Consider the following 19,229-nt stretch of genomic DNA (forward strand, 5'->3'; position numbering starts at 1 on the left):
GCACACCACTTAAACATATGACTTGTAAAAGACAATTTTAGGTAGAACATAGCAGAACTTTGAAATTGTTAATCGTTATGCTTATTTTAGTTACTTTCTTCATGTCAGGAGTTACACTAGCTCTGCCTTAGCACAGTGATATAATCTTGAGAATAATGATGCAGTTTTAAGAATCCCACCCACCAGCATGGTATCAGAGGGATATAATCAGTTTAGTGACATGGACCAACCAGTTCTCAGCCCTTCCTTTCAAGGATATTGTGGGTACGGCCAACATGCTTCTAGCCATCAGACAACAGCAGTGTCTGGAAATACCATCCTACCATCAAAACTAGAAGATTGGAGCCAAAGTAATAAGCAACAGTTTTCGAACCTTGGAAATCTGGCCATACAGGACTGTGATTGCTGAGAGGAGGGAAACAAATGAAGTGTTCTCTAGAAAAACCTGAATGTTCTGCCTACTGATCATTTCTAGATCACAGCAAAGGGCGGGGGGAACCCACTCAGGAGGAGTGGGGTCAAATCATGGATGCCAGGGAAGCCCCTGATTGTGAGAAGAACCTGAACCAGGTGCCTTTGGATCTGCATGCCCTGGGTTCTGCTCACACAGACTACCATCGTTGGCACTTCCTGGAGGACTACTTCCTGGGTGATGAGGTAAACCTTATCAAGAAGATAGGTGAGCCCCTGCCTCACCCCCACAGGCTGGCTGTGATGAAGTTCTAGAACCTAGGTGAGGTTTGGTGGGCTGAGGTCCGGAGCCGATGACCAAGAAAGAATTCTTGAGACATCTTTGGTGCAAAATGGTGGTTTATTAAAGCACGGGACAGGACCCATGGGCAGGAAGAGCTGCTGCCCCGGGTTGTGAGGGATGGCAGGTTTTGTACCCTGCAGTTGGGGGAAGGTGAGGGGAAGGGAGGTGTCAGTGGAGTTTTCATATGCTAAAGAGGGCCTACAAGGTGCCAGGATGTTCCAGGCCTGCCGGAGGCCTTGCCCTTGCTGCTGGATCAATGTTGTCTTTAGACCAGCCATTAACATTAAGATCTTTGGGAGACTTTTTGGTGGGGTCTCACAATCCTGCTATCAATCGTCTTTGTTAGTGAGATTTAGAACATTTGTAAGCCAAGGGAGACTCCTGTCTAGCAGGATTGTGAGCTCTGCAAGTTAACTATTTGCTTATTGTTCATGGCAGTCAGGGCTGCCTGAGGGATGCTACACTTATGGAGGGGAAAGGGTGAAGAGGGGTGCAAGGCGCCAGCTTTTGCTTTGTCCTCAGCCAGCCTCCTGCTCCCTCATCAGCTGGGAGAGGACCCCTTCAAAAAGGTTCACCCTGAAGCACAACTAGGAAACTCTGAGCCCAGCAGATGTTGAGGGGTCCCTCTGGCATCCCCTGATGCCAAGGTTCTGCCTGAGCCTCTCCCTGCAGCCATGAGACAACTCTTCAGCCACTGTGGAACATTCTCCCAAGCCCTGGACCAAATGGAAACAGTACAAGCTTTTTGCAGAAAAAGAGAGAGAGAGAAAGAGAAAAAGAAAGGGAAAGGAAAGGAAGGGAAAAAGAAAAAGAAAAGATGAAAGAAAAGAGAAGCTCAGTGGTTTTTATGCTTTATGAAACCAGAGACTGGTATTCGGGGATGATGAGGACGATGAAATCTGGGAGTCAGAATACCAGAGAAGGAAGGGCAATACAGAGGAAGGGCTTCGGAAATATGGAGATGTATACCCTTGAGCTTTTGGCTAAATAACACTGTGCCCACACAGAGGGTGAAATATCACCAGACTGGACATAGTAAAACTTTCAGAGAGTGAACAATTGCCAGGAAAGTATAAGCAAAACAATTTCTAGAGTGTCCCTAGTATAAGAAGGGATGCATTTGAATTCTCACCAGCTGGCATGGAGAGAGGTTTCCGAACACCTGGGAGCATTTACTAGAGACTTCAAAAAGTGCACACCTCCTACAAAGGCAGAGCTTCCTGGGAAGAAAGATTAGTCTAGAGCAGCCCTTGAGGAGATGAAAAACCAAAACCAAAACAAAGAAGTCTTAAAGCAATCAGGCTTAGCTTCAAGCAAACAAACTGAATGCCAAAAGAATTCCCAACCCTATTTAAAGGAAGACAATAAAACTTAGCCCTCAGCAATGCAAAATTCAAAGTCTGGTACCCAATAAAAAAATTAAGCAGACAACAAAGCAGGAAATATAACCCATAACCAAGAGAGAATCAATCTATAGAACGAACTCATAAATGAGAAAGGTAATTCCATAAACAGAATGTATGTTAAATAGGTTCAGAAAGATGCTGACTATGCTCAAGGATTTAAAGGAAAACATAAAATAAAGAGGGGGAAAAACAGGAGATATAGAGAGGAGGAGCAAGATGGCAGAGGAGTAGGAGCCCAAATATTGTTGGGTCTCAGGAGTTCAGCTAGAGAGTTATCAAACCATTCGGAACACCTACAAACTCAACAGGAAATCAAAGAGAAGAGCAGCAATTCTAGGAACAGAAAAGTGACCACTTTCTGGAAGGTGAGATGTGCGGAGAGGTGAATCCAAGAGGATATACAAGAAGATAGACCACGGCGGGAAGGACTGGCCCCCGGCAAGCGGCAGAGCAGCGGAGCACAAAATCAGAACTTTTAGAAGTCTGCTCCATTGAGCGATGTCACTCCAGAGGCTAAGTTGGGGCGGAGCCCTCGTGAGGACAGTGTGGTCTCAGGACCTGTGGGGTCACAGAAAGACCAGGGATGTTGGACTGTAGCAGGTCTCTCAGGTATTGCAGTAGGGAAGCTGACTACAGAGACGGAGCCAAGGAGGGGCTCTCAGCTCGGGGTTACCATAAACCATGATCCACAGCACAGTGAAGCCACTGCTCTTTGAGCCGGGACCCCACAAGTGGCAGATCTGGGGAGACTCACCTTCCTCCTCTGGAGGCAGGAATCTGTTGGGTTTGGAGACTCCATATGGGGCTGTGCTCCAGAGACAGAAATACTCAGTCACATGTTGGGTGAGCATCAAGTGCGGCCAGAGACCAGGGAGAGGGGAGGGATTGACTGCCCTTCTCTGAGGGCACACTGAGTGGGGTCCTGAGCTCTAGGCTCTCTTGGCTGGAGATTGGGCCATTTTCATTCCTGTCCTCCAGATTGGGTCATTTTCATTCCCGTCCTCCAGAGCTCTACGGAAAGCATTTAGGGAACAAAAGCTCCCAAGAGCAAAACTGCGCAGATTACTTAGCCCAGCCCCTGGCAAGGGCAGCGCAATTCTGTCTGGGGGAAAGACATTTGAGGATCACTGCAACAGACCCCTCCCCAAGATCAGCAAAAACATCCAGCCCAGACCAAGTTCACAGATCAACAAGAACTGTGGAACTCCAGAGTAGGGGAAAGCAACACATAGAGTTCATGGCTTTTTTCCCATGATCCGTTAGTCGTTCACAGTTAAATTTTATTTTTCTATTCTATTTTTAAAATTTTTCCTCTTTCCTATTTTAACCTTTTAAAACTATTTTATCTTATCAATACCTTTTTAAAAAATTTTTAAAATTTTCATTGTTATAGTCACATTCTGTCCCTTCATTGTATTTAACCTTATTTTTTGTATACATATAGGTTTTTCTTTCTTTAAAATTTTGGGATACAGCTTCTTCTAATAGATCAAAATATACCCCAAATCTAGCACATGACTTTGTTCTAATCTCCAGCCGCATCACATTCTTTCCTCTTTTTTTTTTATAACCAACTTCTTATCAATTCCTTCTTTAGAAACTTTTAAAATTTTAAATTAAAATTTTCATCTAAAATTTAATTTTCATCTTTATATTCATATTCCAACCCTTCATTGTGTTTACTCTTATTTTTGTGTGTGTGTATATATATATATTTTTTTTTTCTTTCTTAAAATTTTGAGAGGCAATTTCTTCTACCAGACCAGCATTCACCCAAAATCAAGTGTATGGCTCTGTTCTATTCACCAGTTGTATGTATGTATGTATGTATGTATGTATATACACACACACACACACATATATATAAAATATATGTGTATATAATATCATATTAATATATAATATATTATAATAATATAATACATATGCACACATATAAAATATATGTGTAGTTATATATATATACATACATATATGTATGTATAGTGTATATATATATATAAATGTGTATATATATTTCTTTTTTTCCCTACCTTTCTTCTCCCCTGGTTTCAGGTCTCTTCCAATTTGTTTAGTGTATACTTTTCTAGGGTCATTGCTACCCTTTTAGTATTCTGTTCTCTCATGCATCTATTCTTACCTGGATAAAATGACAAGGTGGAAAAACTCACCACAAAAAAAGAACAAGAAGCAGTACCAATGACCGGGGACATAATTAATATGGATATTAGTAAGATGTCAGAACTAGAGTTCAGCGTGATGATTATTATCAAGGTGCTAGCTGGGCTTGAAGAAACATTGAAGATACTAGAGAATTCCTTTCTGGAGAAATAAATTCCCTTTCTGGAGGAATAAAAGAAATAAAATCTAATCAAGTTGAAATTTAAAAAGCTACTAATGATGTGCAATAAAGAATGAAGGAATTAGTGATATAGAAAACCAAATGACGGGGAATAAAGAAGCTGAAAAAAAGAAAGACAACTACTGGACCACGAAGGGGGAATTTGAGAGATAAGTGATACCATAAGATGAAACAATACTAGAATAATCAGGATCCCAGAAGAAGAAGAAAAGAGAGGGGCAGAAGGTATATTGGAACAAATTATAGAAGAGAATTTCCCTAATTTGAGGAAGGGAGCAAGCATCAAAATCCAGGGGGCACAGAGAACCCCCTCAAAATCAATAAAAACAGGTCCACACCCTGTCATCTAATAGTAAAACTTACAAGTCTCAGTGACAAAGAGAAAATCCTGAAAGCAGCCCGGGACAAGAAGTCTGTAACATACAATGGTAGAAATATTAGGTGGCAGCAGACGTATCCACAGAGACTTGGCAGGCCAGAAAGGACTGGCATGATCTATTCAGAGCACTAAATGAGAAAAATATGCAGCAAAGAATACCATATCCAGCTAGGCTTTCATTGAAAATAGGAGAGATAAAAAGCTTCCAGGATAAACAAAAACAAAAGAATTTGCAAACACCAAATGAGCCCTACAGGAAATATTGAAAGGGGTCCTCTAAATGAAGAGAGAACCTAAAAGTAACAAACCAGAAAGGAGCAGAGACAATATACAGTAACAGTCACCTTATAGGCAATACAATGGCACTAAATTCATATCTTCCAATAGTTACCTTGAATGTAAATGGGCTAAATGTCCCAATCAAAAGACATAGGGTATCAGAATGGATTAAAAAAAAAAAAAGACCCATCAATATGCTGTCTGCAAGAAACTCATTTTAGACCCAAAGACACCTCCAGATTGAAAGTGAGGGGGTGGAAAACAATTTACCATGCTAATGGACATCCAAAGAAAGCTGGGGTGGCAATCCTTATATCAGTTAAATTAGATTTTAAGCCAAACAAAACAAAACAAAACAAAAAAAGAAAGATATAAAATAGACCTAAATGGGATCTCTAGAGATGAAGAATATAGGCTTCAAAATAGAAAATGCATCAGATAGGATTCCAGCAGACTAGACACTGTGTAAGGAAAAATTTGTGAATATGAACACACACAATGGACATTATCTAAAAGGAAGCACACCAAAGGAAAACAGTGGGGAAAACATCCAGCTTCAGTGACTTGGGGGTCAACAGCAAGTGGTCAATGCCTTAGAGAGCCAGGGGATGTGAAGTCACAAAAGATGTTTGATGTCGGGCGCCTGGGTGGCTCAGTAGGTTGAGCTGCTGCCTTCGGCTCGGGTCATGATCTCGGGGTCCTGGGATCGAGTCCCGCATCGGGCTCTCTGCTCAGCAGGGAGCCTGCTTCCCTCTCTCTCTCTCTGCCTGCCTCTCCATCTGCTTGTGATTTCTCTCTGTCAAATAAATAAATAAAATCTTTAAAAAAAAAAAAGATGTTTGATGGGAAAAAAAAGATATTTGAAGAAATATTTTAGTTAAATTATTAAATTAATAATAATTATTAAATTATCAAATTTGATGAAAACTTTAAGTCTATGGATTCAAGAAGTTCATTGAATTCCAAGTAGAATACACAACCAAACCACCCCAAAGCTCAATCAAATCAAATTGTGGAAAATCCCTTGGTGAAAAGAGAAGCTTAGAGTAAAGAAAAAAAAATATGCAGTAAATACAAAGAAGGAATAGAAGAACTCACATACTGACCAGAAACTACATGCCAGGAGGTAATGAACAACATTAAAAAACATTGCAAGCGCGGTGCCTGGGTGGCTCAGTTGGTTAAGCATCTGAGTCTTGGATTTGGCTCAAGTTATGGTCTCAGGGTCCTGAGATTGAGCCTTGCATCAGGCTCCTCGCTCAGCACAGAGTCTGCTCAAGATGATCTCTCTCTCCCTCTGCCTCTCCCCCCACTTGCACATGCATGCGTACGCTCTCTCTTGTTTTTTAAAAATAAATGAATATAATCTTAAAAAAAAAAAACCCTGTGAGAATAACAAAATAGGAAGCATATCTGTCCAAGATTCTCTTACCAGAAAAAAAAATTTTAGAAATGAAGGCAAAATACCTTCACTGATCAGCCCAGGTGGAGATTCTGGGAGCCTCTCAAACTTTTCCTAAGGATGTATGCATTGCCACTTCTCTTGCTCGCTCCTGGGGGATAGGTCCCAGGGCCATGCACCATCTCTGTTCATTGCTGACCATCAGGGAAAGGCAAATCAGAACCACAAAAAGCTATCTTCTCACAACTGCTGGGATGGCTATAACAACAACAGTACTACCAATAAAACAAAAGACAAATAAGTGTCGGTGTGGATGTAGAGAAATTGCACCATTACACAGTGTCAGTGGGAATATAAAATGGTGCAGCCACTATAGAAAATGGAATGGAAGTTCCTCAAAATATTAAAAACAGAACTCCTCCATGATCCAGGATTCACACTTCTGGGTATATATTCAAAAGAATTGAAATTAGGATCTTAAGGGGTGCCTGGGTGGCTCAGTGGGTTAAACTTCTGCCTTCTGCTCAGGTCATGATCTCAGGATCCTGGGATTAAGCCCCACATCAGGATTTCTGAGCCTGCTTCCTCCTCTCTCTCTGCCTGCCTACTTGTGATCTCTCTCAATCTGTGTCAAATAAATAAATAAAACTTAAAAAAAAAAAAAAGAAATCAGGATCTTAAAAAGATACACGTACTTCCAAGGTCATCCCAACATTATTTGCGGTGGCCAAAGTATGGAAACCACCTAAATGTCTACAGATGGATGAATGAATAAAGAAGATCTACTTTAAACATACATATAAGGGAATATAATCCAACCTTAAGTGATGGCAAAACAAAGATTTTTTTTCAGACAAACACTCTCAATTGATCGCTAGCAGATCTGCAAAACAAGAAATGTTTAAGGAAGTTCATCAAAACAAGAGAAAGAAGGAAAGAAAGGCAATAAGGAACAGGGTCTCTCAAGCTTTTAACCAAAGAGACAAAATAATAATAATAGTAATGGCTTGTTATTACTATCAACAGAAGTTCACTATTGCTGGTAAGAAATTAACCACAAGGGGTGCCTGGGTGGCTCAGTAGACTAAGCCTCTGCCTTCCTTCAACTCAGGTCATGATCTCAGGGTCCTGGGATCGAGTTCCGCATCAGGCTCCCTGCTCAGCAGTGAGCCTGCTTCCCCCCCCCTCTCTCTGCCTCTCTGCCTACTTGTGATCTGTCTGTCAAATAAATAAATAAAAATCTTTAAAAATAAAAAAAAAGAAATTAACCACAAATGTGGAGGTTTAAAAGAATATCCATTTATTTTCTCACTCTTGCTGTGGGTCCACAGTCTGGACATGGTGCAGCTCCCTCCTCTGTTCAGGGAATCCCCGGGCTGCACTCGAGGTGTGGCCAGCCTGATTTCTCCACTGGAGGCTACACTGGGGAATAATGGGCTTCCACGCTCACCCAGGAGCTGGCTCTAATTCCTCCTGCAGCTGTACGACTAAGGATCCGTCAGTTTGCTGGTTGTGGGCTGGAGGCCACCTGCAGATGCCAGATGTCACACGTGGCTCCTTGCCATGCAAGCTACCATATCTGTTCACTTCATCAAGCCGACAAGAGGAAGCTCTTCTCCAGTCTACTTAGATGGAGTCTCATATAATATAACACAATCAGGAAGTGACGTCCCATCACCTTTGCCTTAAACATGATCTAACCAAGGGTGTGGCACCATTACCTTTGCCAGTTCTGTTGGTCAGAAGCAAGTCTCGGGACACTCCCATACTCGGGGGAGAGGATTACCCCAACACATGGACGCTAGAAGGTGAAAACCACTGGAGGGGTCACCTTAGGGGTTTGTGTGCCATGTTATTAGTTTGAGAATCCACTTACTTAGAGAAAGGAAAATGTATTTACTTTTGCAAACATTCGTCCATCAGTCTAAAAAGGTCTTGGTAAATTTCCTTGGGCGCGTCCTGTCCGAGGTAAAAATCCACATGATTGTAGTGTGGGATCAACTTGTAGTAAATAAGCCTGGTAATCTTAGGGAGTAAATTCTCAACGTCTTTGAGATCAGCCACACGGTCATGTCCTCCACTCCACACAGCCGTTGGTACCTCCATCTTTGTGACGTCATATAAGGGAGGTGTAAGCTAATTACAAATAAAGAGATAGAGGAAAAAAAAACCAGTTTTTACAGAAGACCACCTAATGAAGTAGCATTCAATATTAATTGTTTTTTTAAAGATTATATTTATTTAACAGAGGAAGAGAGATCACAAGTAGGCAGAGCAGCAGGCAGAGAGAGAAGGGGAAACGGGCTCCCTACTGAGCAGAGAGCCCGATGTGGGGCTCAATCCCAGGACCCTGAGATCATGCCCTGGGCCAAAGGCAGAGACTTAACCAACCAAGCCACCCAGGTGCCCTAACTATTAATTGTTAAGCAAGTTCTTCAAATGCTCCAAGCATGCAGTTAGAATACACTTAGTGATCTATAAACATTAAAATGTTCAAAGTACCTAAAAACACTTTTGTGCAATAGTTCAATTGTGAGCAGATGAACAACAATGATTAAAAAAATCCACAACCATTTTATTCCTGATCTGCACTTGGAGGAAAACAGGAAAGAATTCTAGGGGAAGGAGGTTCTTATTTCTATGGGGGCCATCTTTCTAGTAACACTTGCATGAGGACTATGTCCTTTTCCAACAAGATAGATGTGTTTATGTATTGGATACATGTAAATACTTCATCTCATACACAGAAATCTGGACAAGGGGTTACTGACACTTGAGCAGTCTCTTGGGGGAGCACTGAGACCAACAGAAGAAAACATCTGAAATACAAAGTTAAGAAGGAGACAGCCTGTTCCAGAGAAGAGTGGCTGTGGTATTAATCTCTTGTCCCTTCTCTCTGGACATACAGCGTTTCTCACGTGGATCCAACAAATTCCATCCTCCAGTTTATCAGTGGTCCAAGATGACCAGGCCTGGCCTATCCATCCTTCATTCTTCTGGCTTCCATGACTGGATGAGAGATGGGTACATGGCTAAAAACCAAGCCAGAGCTCTCTCTGGAACTTTCGGCTAGAGTAATTGAGAAAAATACTGGCCTTTTCTTTGGATTTGCAGTTGGAAGAATGCTATGAGCTAAGTACCACCAGGCACCCTTTCACTACTATTTGTAAAAATAGCTTAAGAAGGGAAAGGGCATACACAAGCAGAAGTGGGAGAGAGAGAGGGAGAGACCAAGGGAGCAGGAGAGCCTGGAGGACAGTGTTTAAGTTTCTACCTATTGTGAATTTCCCACCACACTTCTTAGCTCAGTAAAGCATACTGCTTTTATATTTTTTAAACTTAAAATAAGTTTAAATAAATAAAAATAAGTCTTCTGTTTAAGCCTCCAACTCTTGGTTTTGGCTCAGGTGGTCAACTTGGGGTTTCGAGATCAAGACCCTGCATGAGGCTCTATGCTGGGAGCAGAGCCTGCTTGAGATTTTCTCCCTCTGTCTCTGCCCCTCCCACTCATGCTCTCTCTCTTTCTCTAAAAATAAATAAATACATCTTTAAAAAAGAAAATGCACCATCATTAATTTTGGCAGCAACATTAGGAAGAAAATGTCATAGGGACAAAGGTACAGATCCTTAGGAACTTGTAACCTTGCCCGGGAGAGGTTTCCTAGATGAGAAATGCACACGGGTGGGCCATACCTAACTAGGCGAATGTGCACCCAGACTTCCCTGAGCAGGGCGGTATTCAGGCAGAGAGCATGGCTTTAGTCATTACAGAAGTCACTGGCAGTCCATGTGTTGGTGTCTGGGTCTTCGCATCACTAACTATCTTACTGTTTCCACCTACGCTATACTGCTGGGAGACTATGGCCTTGGGCTTAGAAGCAGGTGGTCAGTGAGAAGGTGTAGCTGCAACAGGGAGTGAAAAAGGTCAGGAAGCAAGTGAGTGCAGGTCGGCTGTGAGCATAAGGGCTCAGGGGAGCAGAAGGGCTCAGGGGAACTGGCGCAGTGCCCAAAGGCAAAGAACAGCAGAGGCAAGAAGAGACGTGCTTCCCCTGACTCTGTGGGTTTCTCAGTAGGATGATACAGGGTACAACGACCCGGATGCAAGGAGGGCGAGAGCACAACCCAGAGGGAGCAGCACGTGCTAGCAAGTATATGGCAACCGACTGGGGCTCCGCAATGGTTTAGGACACTATGAAGGACAAAAGGGGGCCCAGAAGATGGCAAAGCAAACATGAACGTGAAAATCAGGATGCAAATAAGACGTGCTGGCTTTGGGCCAAGAAATTCTTTTTTACTCTCGTGGTAATAAAGGATTGGTGATTACATTGATAATCACGCCTGCCTAATTTAGGGCTATTACTTATACTTGTGACAAAAGCTATTGCTTTGTACAGTTGATTTCATCTACCCTCAGTCTGGGATTTTCCATTATTCATTCCCTCCAAGGTCCCAAGCAAAAGATTGTAAATGAACTTGAACTACCCCCTCTCCCCACCCAGTCTTCTGAGGATCTGTGAGCACATTGGTAAAGCTAAGCGTTGTGACTCAGCTCTCAACCAAATTGATATCTGAGGCCACAGATAAATTCATCAACCAAGACACTTTCCTTTGAGCAACTATCTATTCCTGTGAGGACGAGGAATCAATCAATTACAACAGTAAACGGCACTTGGGACATAGTGGGTGTGTCTGTGGGTGGCCAGCAGTTTAGGAGAAAACTACAGAAGTTCGGGAGGAAAATTGGATTTTTCACACCAGCCAAAATTATGCAATTTCAATACTGCAGTTGGGGTAGCACTGAAAATTTGCTTTTGCTTTTTAAAAAAAATTCCAATTTTTTCCATATTCCTGATTTGAGGAACTCATGTGTCTTTGATGACTACTTGTTTAATTTGAGCTCAGTCTATTAGCATGAGGCCAAAATCATATACAGATTTCCTTATAAATTCTGGAAAAAATAACAACAAACAGAACATAACCTATTGTCATTTAATATAAAACTTTGGCCCCAAAAGTTTTCAGAGATTGTGTTAGGAAGTATCGTGACCCACTGATCTCTGACAGATAACAGCACTTCTTCCTTAGAGTGAGAGTTCTGCCTCGTATATCTTTAGTGATCCATGTTGTTTAGTGATCCAGTGTTGTTTTTTTATTTTTTATGAGTCATACATGGCATCCCAAAGAACTGTCCCAAAGCGCTGAGAGATTCTACTTTTTGAGAAGGAAGAAGTGCAGTGGAAGAAGAATGGATACAAAATCCAGGAACCCTGGGTCATACTCAGGCCCATTACTAGCTAAATAATTTTGGCAATTTACGTAACCTCTCTGAGCCTCTGCATAATGAGGACAATCATATTTGCCTTGCACAGTCCTCGTGAGGATCACAGTCATGATGTGGAACCTGGCAGGAAACCGAGAAGTAGCATCTGACTGATATACAACATCTGGGGTAGTGTTGGTGGTTAACGAGTGAATACCACTTTATTAGTTTGCAAGCAGGTGCCCCTGATGATTATTGTACCTGGTGGAAGTGCCTCATGTTCTGATCAGCATTTCCCCAATCAAAAGCTTGGAACAGACCAGAATTAGCAGCCTATAATAAAATAAAAATAAAAATGCATTACCATGATATAAGAAGACAGCACACATTGAAAGACAATAAACAGAAAATATACAAAGAGGATGACATCACATCCCACTGTTTTGGCACAAGAGCTAAAACCCAGTAAAGAGGAATAAACCTGATCATATAAATGATAAATATTGATATACTAATTCACAGAACTGACTGTTTTTCAATCCCTTCCTCCATACTTCTCGAACGAAAATCCTCAGGCAGCAATGTCCTTAAATGTTCTAATGCCTATGAAATGTTTACAAGGATGCTGGGTGGGATGATTCTTGAATATCTTAGCTTCACGAATTTTAAATTTTTTTTTTAAAAGCACCAGCTGGACATCTCCTACATTGAAAATTGACTGTTTTCATGTACAAACAGCTTTGTACGTTATCCTAGGCAGGCGGTCTAGGGTATTAGGACCATATTCCTTATTCTTTTTTTTTTAATTTATTTTTTATAAATGTATATTTTTATCCCCAGGGGTACAGGTCTGTGAATCGCCAGGTTTACACACTTCACAGCACTCACCAAAGCACCTACCCTCCCCAATGTCCATAACCCCACCCCCCGTCTTCCAACCCCCCTCCCCCCAGCAACCCTCAGTTTGTTTTGTCATATTCCTTATTCTTAAACATTTTGTCGCCAATGCAAGGAATGTTCATTAACTCGGAGCCTCCTCAGCACTTTCTATTTGAGGTACAGTGTTGCTGTCCCCCATCTGCAGGACCAGGCAGCCTGTGTCTCCCATGTCATCTGTTCCTGTGGCCACAGCCTCCAGGTCTGAGACACCACACGCACCCATATTTGCATTTTAATGTTTAGACTTTGGCTATTAGAATAGAAATATTCATAAGCCTCTACACCTAAGGGTTCCTTCTGTGATTTGCCAGGAAGCAGGTAACGTTCACATTTGTTTCAAGGGCTTCATGAAATGATTTTCAGGCTAATCCAAGGGTTTTTTTTTTTTTCTTAACTTGACTCTCTGATTTTTTTTTTCCCACCCTCGTTGATTTAATCCTGATTTTTAGTTTAAAATTAGTCCCATCGTGATGTCTAAGGACAGATGCAGTAGTCTGCTGCTGTTGGAATTTTGCAGGGTTTTGGCAATGGGAGGCACTATCATGGGCTACTTAGGTCATCTTCCCCAATGCTCATCTGTGAAATGGAAATGACAACATCCTCCTCACGGGCTGTGGAAATCTTTTTTTTTTCTTTTTGGTTGTGAAGATTAAATAGGGTAATGCAACAAGATAAAATAAATAGGGTAATGCATATGAAGTGGGTGACACCTAATTACCACCATCAGCATCAGCCTCATCACCCCTGCCTTGGCTGTCTGAGTAACTTAGAGCCACATGATTTATCTCATCCCCTCCCCCCACTGTCCTGACTTATTTCTGTCCTGAAGAGGATTTTCTGTCACAGAAGAGACCTTCTGAAGAGCAGTCAGCTGGGAGATGCGTAAGGGACTGGCTAGGACATCTGTAGAATGGGGGTCCCAACACCTCCATGGAAAGACTGTTATTAAGAATTCAGTGAGACTGAATGAAATCACACATATGAGTAGCAAGAACACATAGTAAGTGCTCAGTAAATGTGAAATTGAGGTCGCGTCACCTGGAAGGCCATTCCCATCACAGGCTCCAACCGTCTCCTCACCGGGAGGAGGCCCTGTGGCCTTTTTCCTGCATGAACTTGAAGGCTTAGCTTCTGGGGGATATAACTCTTCAGAGGAGTTCAGAAATCCTCAACTAGTATTTCAGGCTATCTAGAGCAGTGCTTCTCAACCTTAAACCATGGAACAAATTTATTTGGGTGGAGGTTAAAGATTCCTAGGGATCTCAGATATATTAAAACTCTGGGAAGACCTTTCTATCCTCCTTCCTTCCACACATGTTCATACATACTTGGCTCAGAAAGCTCTACCAATTGAATTTGACTTGTCTCTGCACTTGCTGAATATTGAGTAATAGGATAAGTAGAACACTTAAACAAATTTGAAACTGAGGGTAAAAACCAGAAACCATTAATCTATTTTAGTCCTTCTCTAACATTTAATTTGCTCAGAACGAAACATGATTTCCATACTCTGAAATGGCCCACATGCCAATAGGAGGCTGAGCAGATCTTTCTGGAACAGCCCATATCATGCTGTATAAAGTTCTGTTAGAACTGACAATTTTCCAAAAGAGGAAATACAAGCTTTCCCAGAAAAGGTCGTTTGGAGGGACCCAACAATCAGAGTTCAATCAGAATCTGTGGGAACTAGGCCTGTACACCAGACACTATTGAGGACATGAACAGAAGAGAGAAGAGGAAGTCGCTGCACAACCCCACAGTGGGCTCTGTGAGACCACTCCTCAGGGGTCTCCAAGACCTACGTGGACCTCATCTCAGGAATAGAGAGCTCTTACCTGGGCCCAGTGCAGCATATTCTGAACAGACGTGCCCGCGGAGCTCTGTGCCAAGTAAACATCCAAGCGACTCTGCAAAGGAGAGAATTTTTCCTCATCTGGAGGCTACTCATGTGACCACACCACAGATAAACCTGAATATTCTCTCTGTCAGGAATAAACATGTACCATACCCTCTTGAAGAACTTTCTCCTCCCTTGGCTCTAGACTGCCCTGTGCAGCCTTCCTAAAGTCCAGAGGCCATCCTGCAGGGTTGAAGGCACTAACACATGTTCTCTCCAGCCTCACCTCAGACAGGTCCGACAGTCCAGGGGGTCAAGGAGTAAAAGCCATAGTGACCTTCCTCACCCTGGGTTGAGTCCCAAAAGACATTCCCAGAGAGTTGTTTATCATGAGGCATTGACAAAAGATCTGAATGTTTGCTTTCTGATTTTAACAACATGGTCAATATTCTATAGGGCTCTCTGAAAGTTTGTGGGACATAACCCAACCAGTGTTGTAGCTTCCATTAACATTTAGATTTTTTTCTGGATTAAAAAAAATTTTTTTGTTTGTATTTTCCATTGCATATTTTTTTGCATATATGAAAGAGTTATATATTTCCACCAAAGTAAGCCTACTAGAAACATCATGGAGCTTTTAAAAAAACACAACTCCTCATGAGTTACCCAATACCATGAGGTACTATGAGGTACCCAATACCAATACCATGAGCTATTGAATCAATATCAAAACTTCTAGAGGTGAGTTCTGGACTTGTGAAGTTTTTCAAAGTTCCACAAACTCTTACTTATGCATCCCTGCTTATCCACTAAAACATTCTTGTAGAGACTATAATATTCCATAGGATGGTCCCCAAAAGTGAAAAAAAAAATGGGCCAATCTGACTGTACAATGAAGGCCCTCCGTGGGAGTTATTCTGTGAAGTCTTTCTTTAGCAAGCTCTTCGGCCATGCCTTGAAGGTATTTTTGAAATGATCTCAGTTGGGTGTGCATAAAGATCCTCTTACTCAGCTCTGCCTACATGATATGCCTCCATCAAAGTGATAAGCAAGCAAAGTTCCCTTGTAAACTGAGAATAACGTAGGGGAGGAATGTGGAAAGCCAGTGACTAAGGTATGCTTTCCATAAACCGCCTTTTTAAAGTCTTGCTTAAAAGCAAGAGAGGTGTTATCAGTGCCTTCCACTAACAGAGGGAGACTAGGCTCTGGGCAGAAGTCTGGGAGATAGTCGAAGACCATTTTCAGCTTTGCCCTGCCTCTGGTTTCAAAGATACTTCCTCTCTGGCTTGGGAGAGTGGACAGTGGACAGTAGCTGACTCTTTGGCTCAGCTAGTGGGGACTGAGGAAGAAAAGGATTTCATCTGGAGAGAACTCACCAGTAACCCAGCTTATCCCTCTCAGTGTCCCTTGAACAATGAATCTATACTTAACATTGGAAAGCCACCCCTTAACCTCTTTGGATTAAAGAAGTAAGTGGTTCAAAAAATGACTATTTCCAAGTCACCTATGAAAGAGGAAGACTGGTTCAAAAACAGATGCCTGAGCTTACTCCCTGAGATTCTACTTTGGTAGGTGTGGGGTAGCGTTTAGGCATAGCAAGATAAATTTCTAAATCATAGCCTTCATGTAAGTGAAGGACTTTCCAAGGGCAGCATGTTGGCCAATAGCAAGAGTTGGTGAGAATGTTCAGTGGCCAAGCCTTCTCCTCAGAACCTCCTACTAAAGCAGGTGGACTCCCCAGCTTGGTTGGAAACCACCACCATGTATCTTCAATTTAGAAGACAAAAAAAAAAAAAAAAAGAAAGAAAGAAAGAAAGAAAGAAAAAAAGATCTTGAAATGTGGTCTCCACATGATTCAGTACAAATTCTCCTCACCTCTGTGCAACAAAACAATTGTTTTCTTGGCTCTGACTACTTACACATACCATGTTTAAATTTTTCGGGTCAAATCCACTCAAAGTAAACAGGAAATTGCTGCAAATATGACGAAATAGCTTCCGGTTGCACACCTTGGTGGCAATGAATTGGTCAAAAAACGTATGAGGGTAGAACATCTTGTCACCAAATAGTGCCTGCAGGATGAGTATAAGACACCATCAGATTTCATGGATGTGGACGTCAAGAGTGGAAAGGGATAGACAAGGGATGGACAGCAGTGGTATCTGCACTACACTAGTCCTCAGTGAAATGGAGAGCTCTGTTAAATTTTGTCTTTGGTTCTCCCAACCCACCCTGGTGATCTTTCCAACTTCCCTCTTGATGCCTTTTCCCAAGATCCTCTACTTGGGGTGTTTTGAGAATGCCCCTTGTGAAAGTAGTCCCTGTAGGGAACTGGTAAGTCTCTGGAGTTGGGGATACCTTGGTTCAATTTGGGACTCTGTTTCTTATACCTTAAGGGAGTATTGAATTTCAATTATCCAGAAGTTTCTCAACAATGACATGAAAAATTAACATGCAGTATGTTCTGAAGATAATAGGTCTTGTTTAAAAGGAGCCTTCTGGGGGCACCTGGGTGGCTCAGTAGGTTAAGCCTCTGCCTTTGGCCCAGGATCGAGCCCCACATTGAGCTCTCTGCTCAGCAGGGAGCCTGCTTCCCCCCCCCCCCTCTGCCTACTTGTGATCTCTCTGTCAAATAAATAAATACAATCTTTTTTAAAAGGAGCCTTCTACAGTTTCTAGAATCTAGTAAACACTCCTCGAACAATAACTGCTATTATAATTAGTGAATGATTGTTCCAGAATCTTTCAGCGAACTCTTCCAGAGGCAAAAGCTCAACCCCCCCCCCCAAATCGATCTCTACTAATGGAATTTCAGGCAATGTTGCCAGTGAGTTGAATTTACCTTCTGAACTTTAGGAATCCCTTCAAATTAGAACACAAGTTCATATCTAATTCCTGTGCATAGAATATGAATCTTGCCTTTGTTTCACAATAACATGTTTTATAATCTTAAATTAGATACAAAGATGAAAATATTCTAAAAAAAAAAAAAAGACTTTATGTGTTTATTTGAGAGAGAAAGAGAGCAGCAGGAGGGGCAGAGGAAGAGGGAGGGAAACAAGCAGATTCCCTGTTGAGTGCAGAGCCTGGTAGCTCGATCCTAGGACCCTGAGATCATTACCTGAGCTGAAGCCAGACAACTGCTCCTTCACCCTAACCGAAAGATAAAGGATAGCAATGCAGGCCAGTCAGCCATGCAGCGCCCATTCCCTACGGTGTAGTCAACGTGACCCGTAGACTGTGTAATTCCAAGTTGGTTCTAGAGGTGGCGTACTTGTCACGTAGCAGCATATAGCTCTAGCTGCTGTGAATTTAAGGTGTTCCTCCTAGGTACCTGGCCCCATGCCAGGTCACATGGTTTACCAAGCAGAACATGGGCTGGATGCAGCTCTCGATGGCCTGCTGAGCTGGGCACCATGTGCATGGCTGTATAAGGATCCAGAACTAACTTTTTCAGGTTGGCATTGGAAAGGAGGGGAAATGATTATGTAGAAGAAAGGACATCGACCACAGATGGCCTGGTCAGATCTGGGTTCAGGTTCTGGTTCTACCACCCATTTGCTGGGTCATTTGGGACAGGGTGCTTAGTCTTTTTGAGCCACAGGTTCTTCTTTTAGAAATGAAGATGGGCGCTTTGTTGGCTCAGTCAGTTAAGCATCATCTGACTTTTGATTTTGGCTCTGGTCATGATCTCAGGGTTGTGAGATCAAGGCCCTGAGCCTTGATGAGTGCTGAGTGTAGAGCCTGCTTTGGATTCTTTCTCTCCCTCTGCCTCTAAAGAGAGGAAGAAAAAAAGAAATAGAGAAAGGATGGAAGAAAGGAAGACAATACTAACAATCCTTACTACTATAGATAACATGCAAAGAGGAAAGGGTCAAAGCAAGCTGTAGGTCAGAAAAAAGATAGAGGGGCAAGAACACAGAAATGCTCAGGGGTAAAACAGGGGTGGACGATGTCGAGAGGATAAGCAGTTGGTAATTAGGAGATCTGAAGCACCAAGTGCTGAGGTTTTGAATCTAAAATAAACTTAAATAATAATACTAGACAATTTTTACTGAGCACCTGCTATAAGCCAGATAAGATGCTTAAACATATATCGTCTTAATCAATCTCCAAAAAAATTTGACAAATCTTACCCCTTTTTTAAACTCATTCATTCATTTTCAACTTTACTGAGGAATAATTGATATCATAAGACGGTGTCTTATAAATGAAGTTTGTACGCTTTGACCTACATTACCCCATTTCCCCCTCCTCCAGCCCCTACTAACCACCATTCTATTCCCCTTTTCTATGAAATTGATTTTTTAATATTAGATTCTACATATAAGTGATTCAGTACAGTATTTGTCGTTCTCTGTCTGGCTTATTTCACTTAGCGTTGTGCCCACGAGTTTCATCTGGTTTCCTTATTCTCTTTTGACTTTTTAATGTTCTTTTAAATTTTCCCATTTTAATTTGTCTTTACTATTTTCCAGAAGAGCTATACTAATTTATATTTTCACCAGTAGCGTACAAGGGTTCGCTTTTCTCAACATCCTTGCCAACATTTATTTCTTGTCTTTTTGGTAAAACTCATCTAACGAGTATGAGGCAATGCTCCATTGTGGT

At 41.9% G+C, this 19,229-nt stretch overlaps 1 protein-coding gene across 2 annotated transcripts in view; it reads right to left on the bottom strand.

Moving 5' to 3' along the window:
* Positions 1-7,859: 7,859 nt before the first annotated feature.
* Positions 7,860-19,229, bottom strand: part of LIPK (lipase family member K) — a 34,981-nt gene continuing 23,611 nt past the window's right edge. For both annotated transcript variants that reach the window (XM_013050134.2, XM_013050133.2), the window contains 4 exons: positions 16,544-16,690; positions 14,617-14,688; positions 12,104-12,175; positions 7,860-8,718 (listed from right to left, as the gene is read on the bottom strand). In XM_013050134.2, the coding sequence (XP_012905588.1) occupies positions 8,479-8,718; positions 12,104-12,175; positions 14,617-14,688; positions 16,544-16,690 (531 nt within the window). In that variant the 3' untranslated portion in view covers positions 7,860-8,478. The remainder of the gene's footprint in view (positions 8,719-12,103; positions 12,176-14,616; positions 14,689-16,543; positions 16,691-19,229) is intronic.

Source organism: Mustela putorius, unplaced genomic scaffold (genome assembly GCF_011764305.1).
Source record: "Mustela putorius furo isolate JIRA1106 unplaced genomic scaffold, ASM1176430v1.1 tig00537291_pilon_pilon_pilon, whole genome shotgun sequence".
NCBI lineage: Eukaryota > Metazoa > Chordata > Mammalia > Carnivora > Mustelidae > Mustela > Mustela putorius.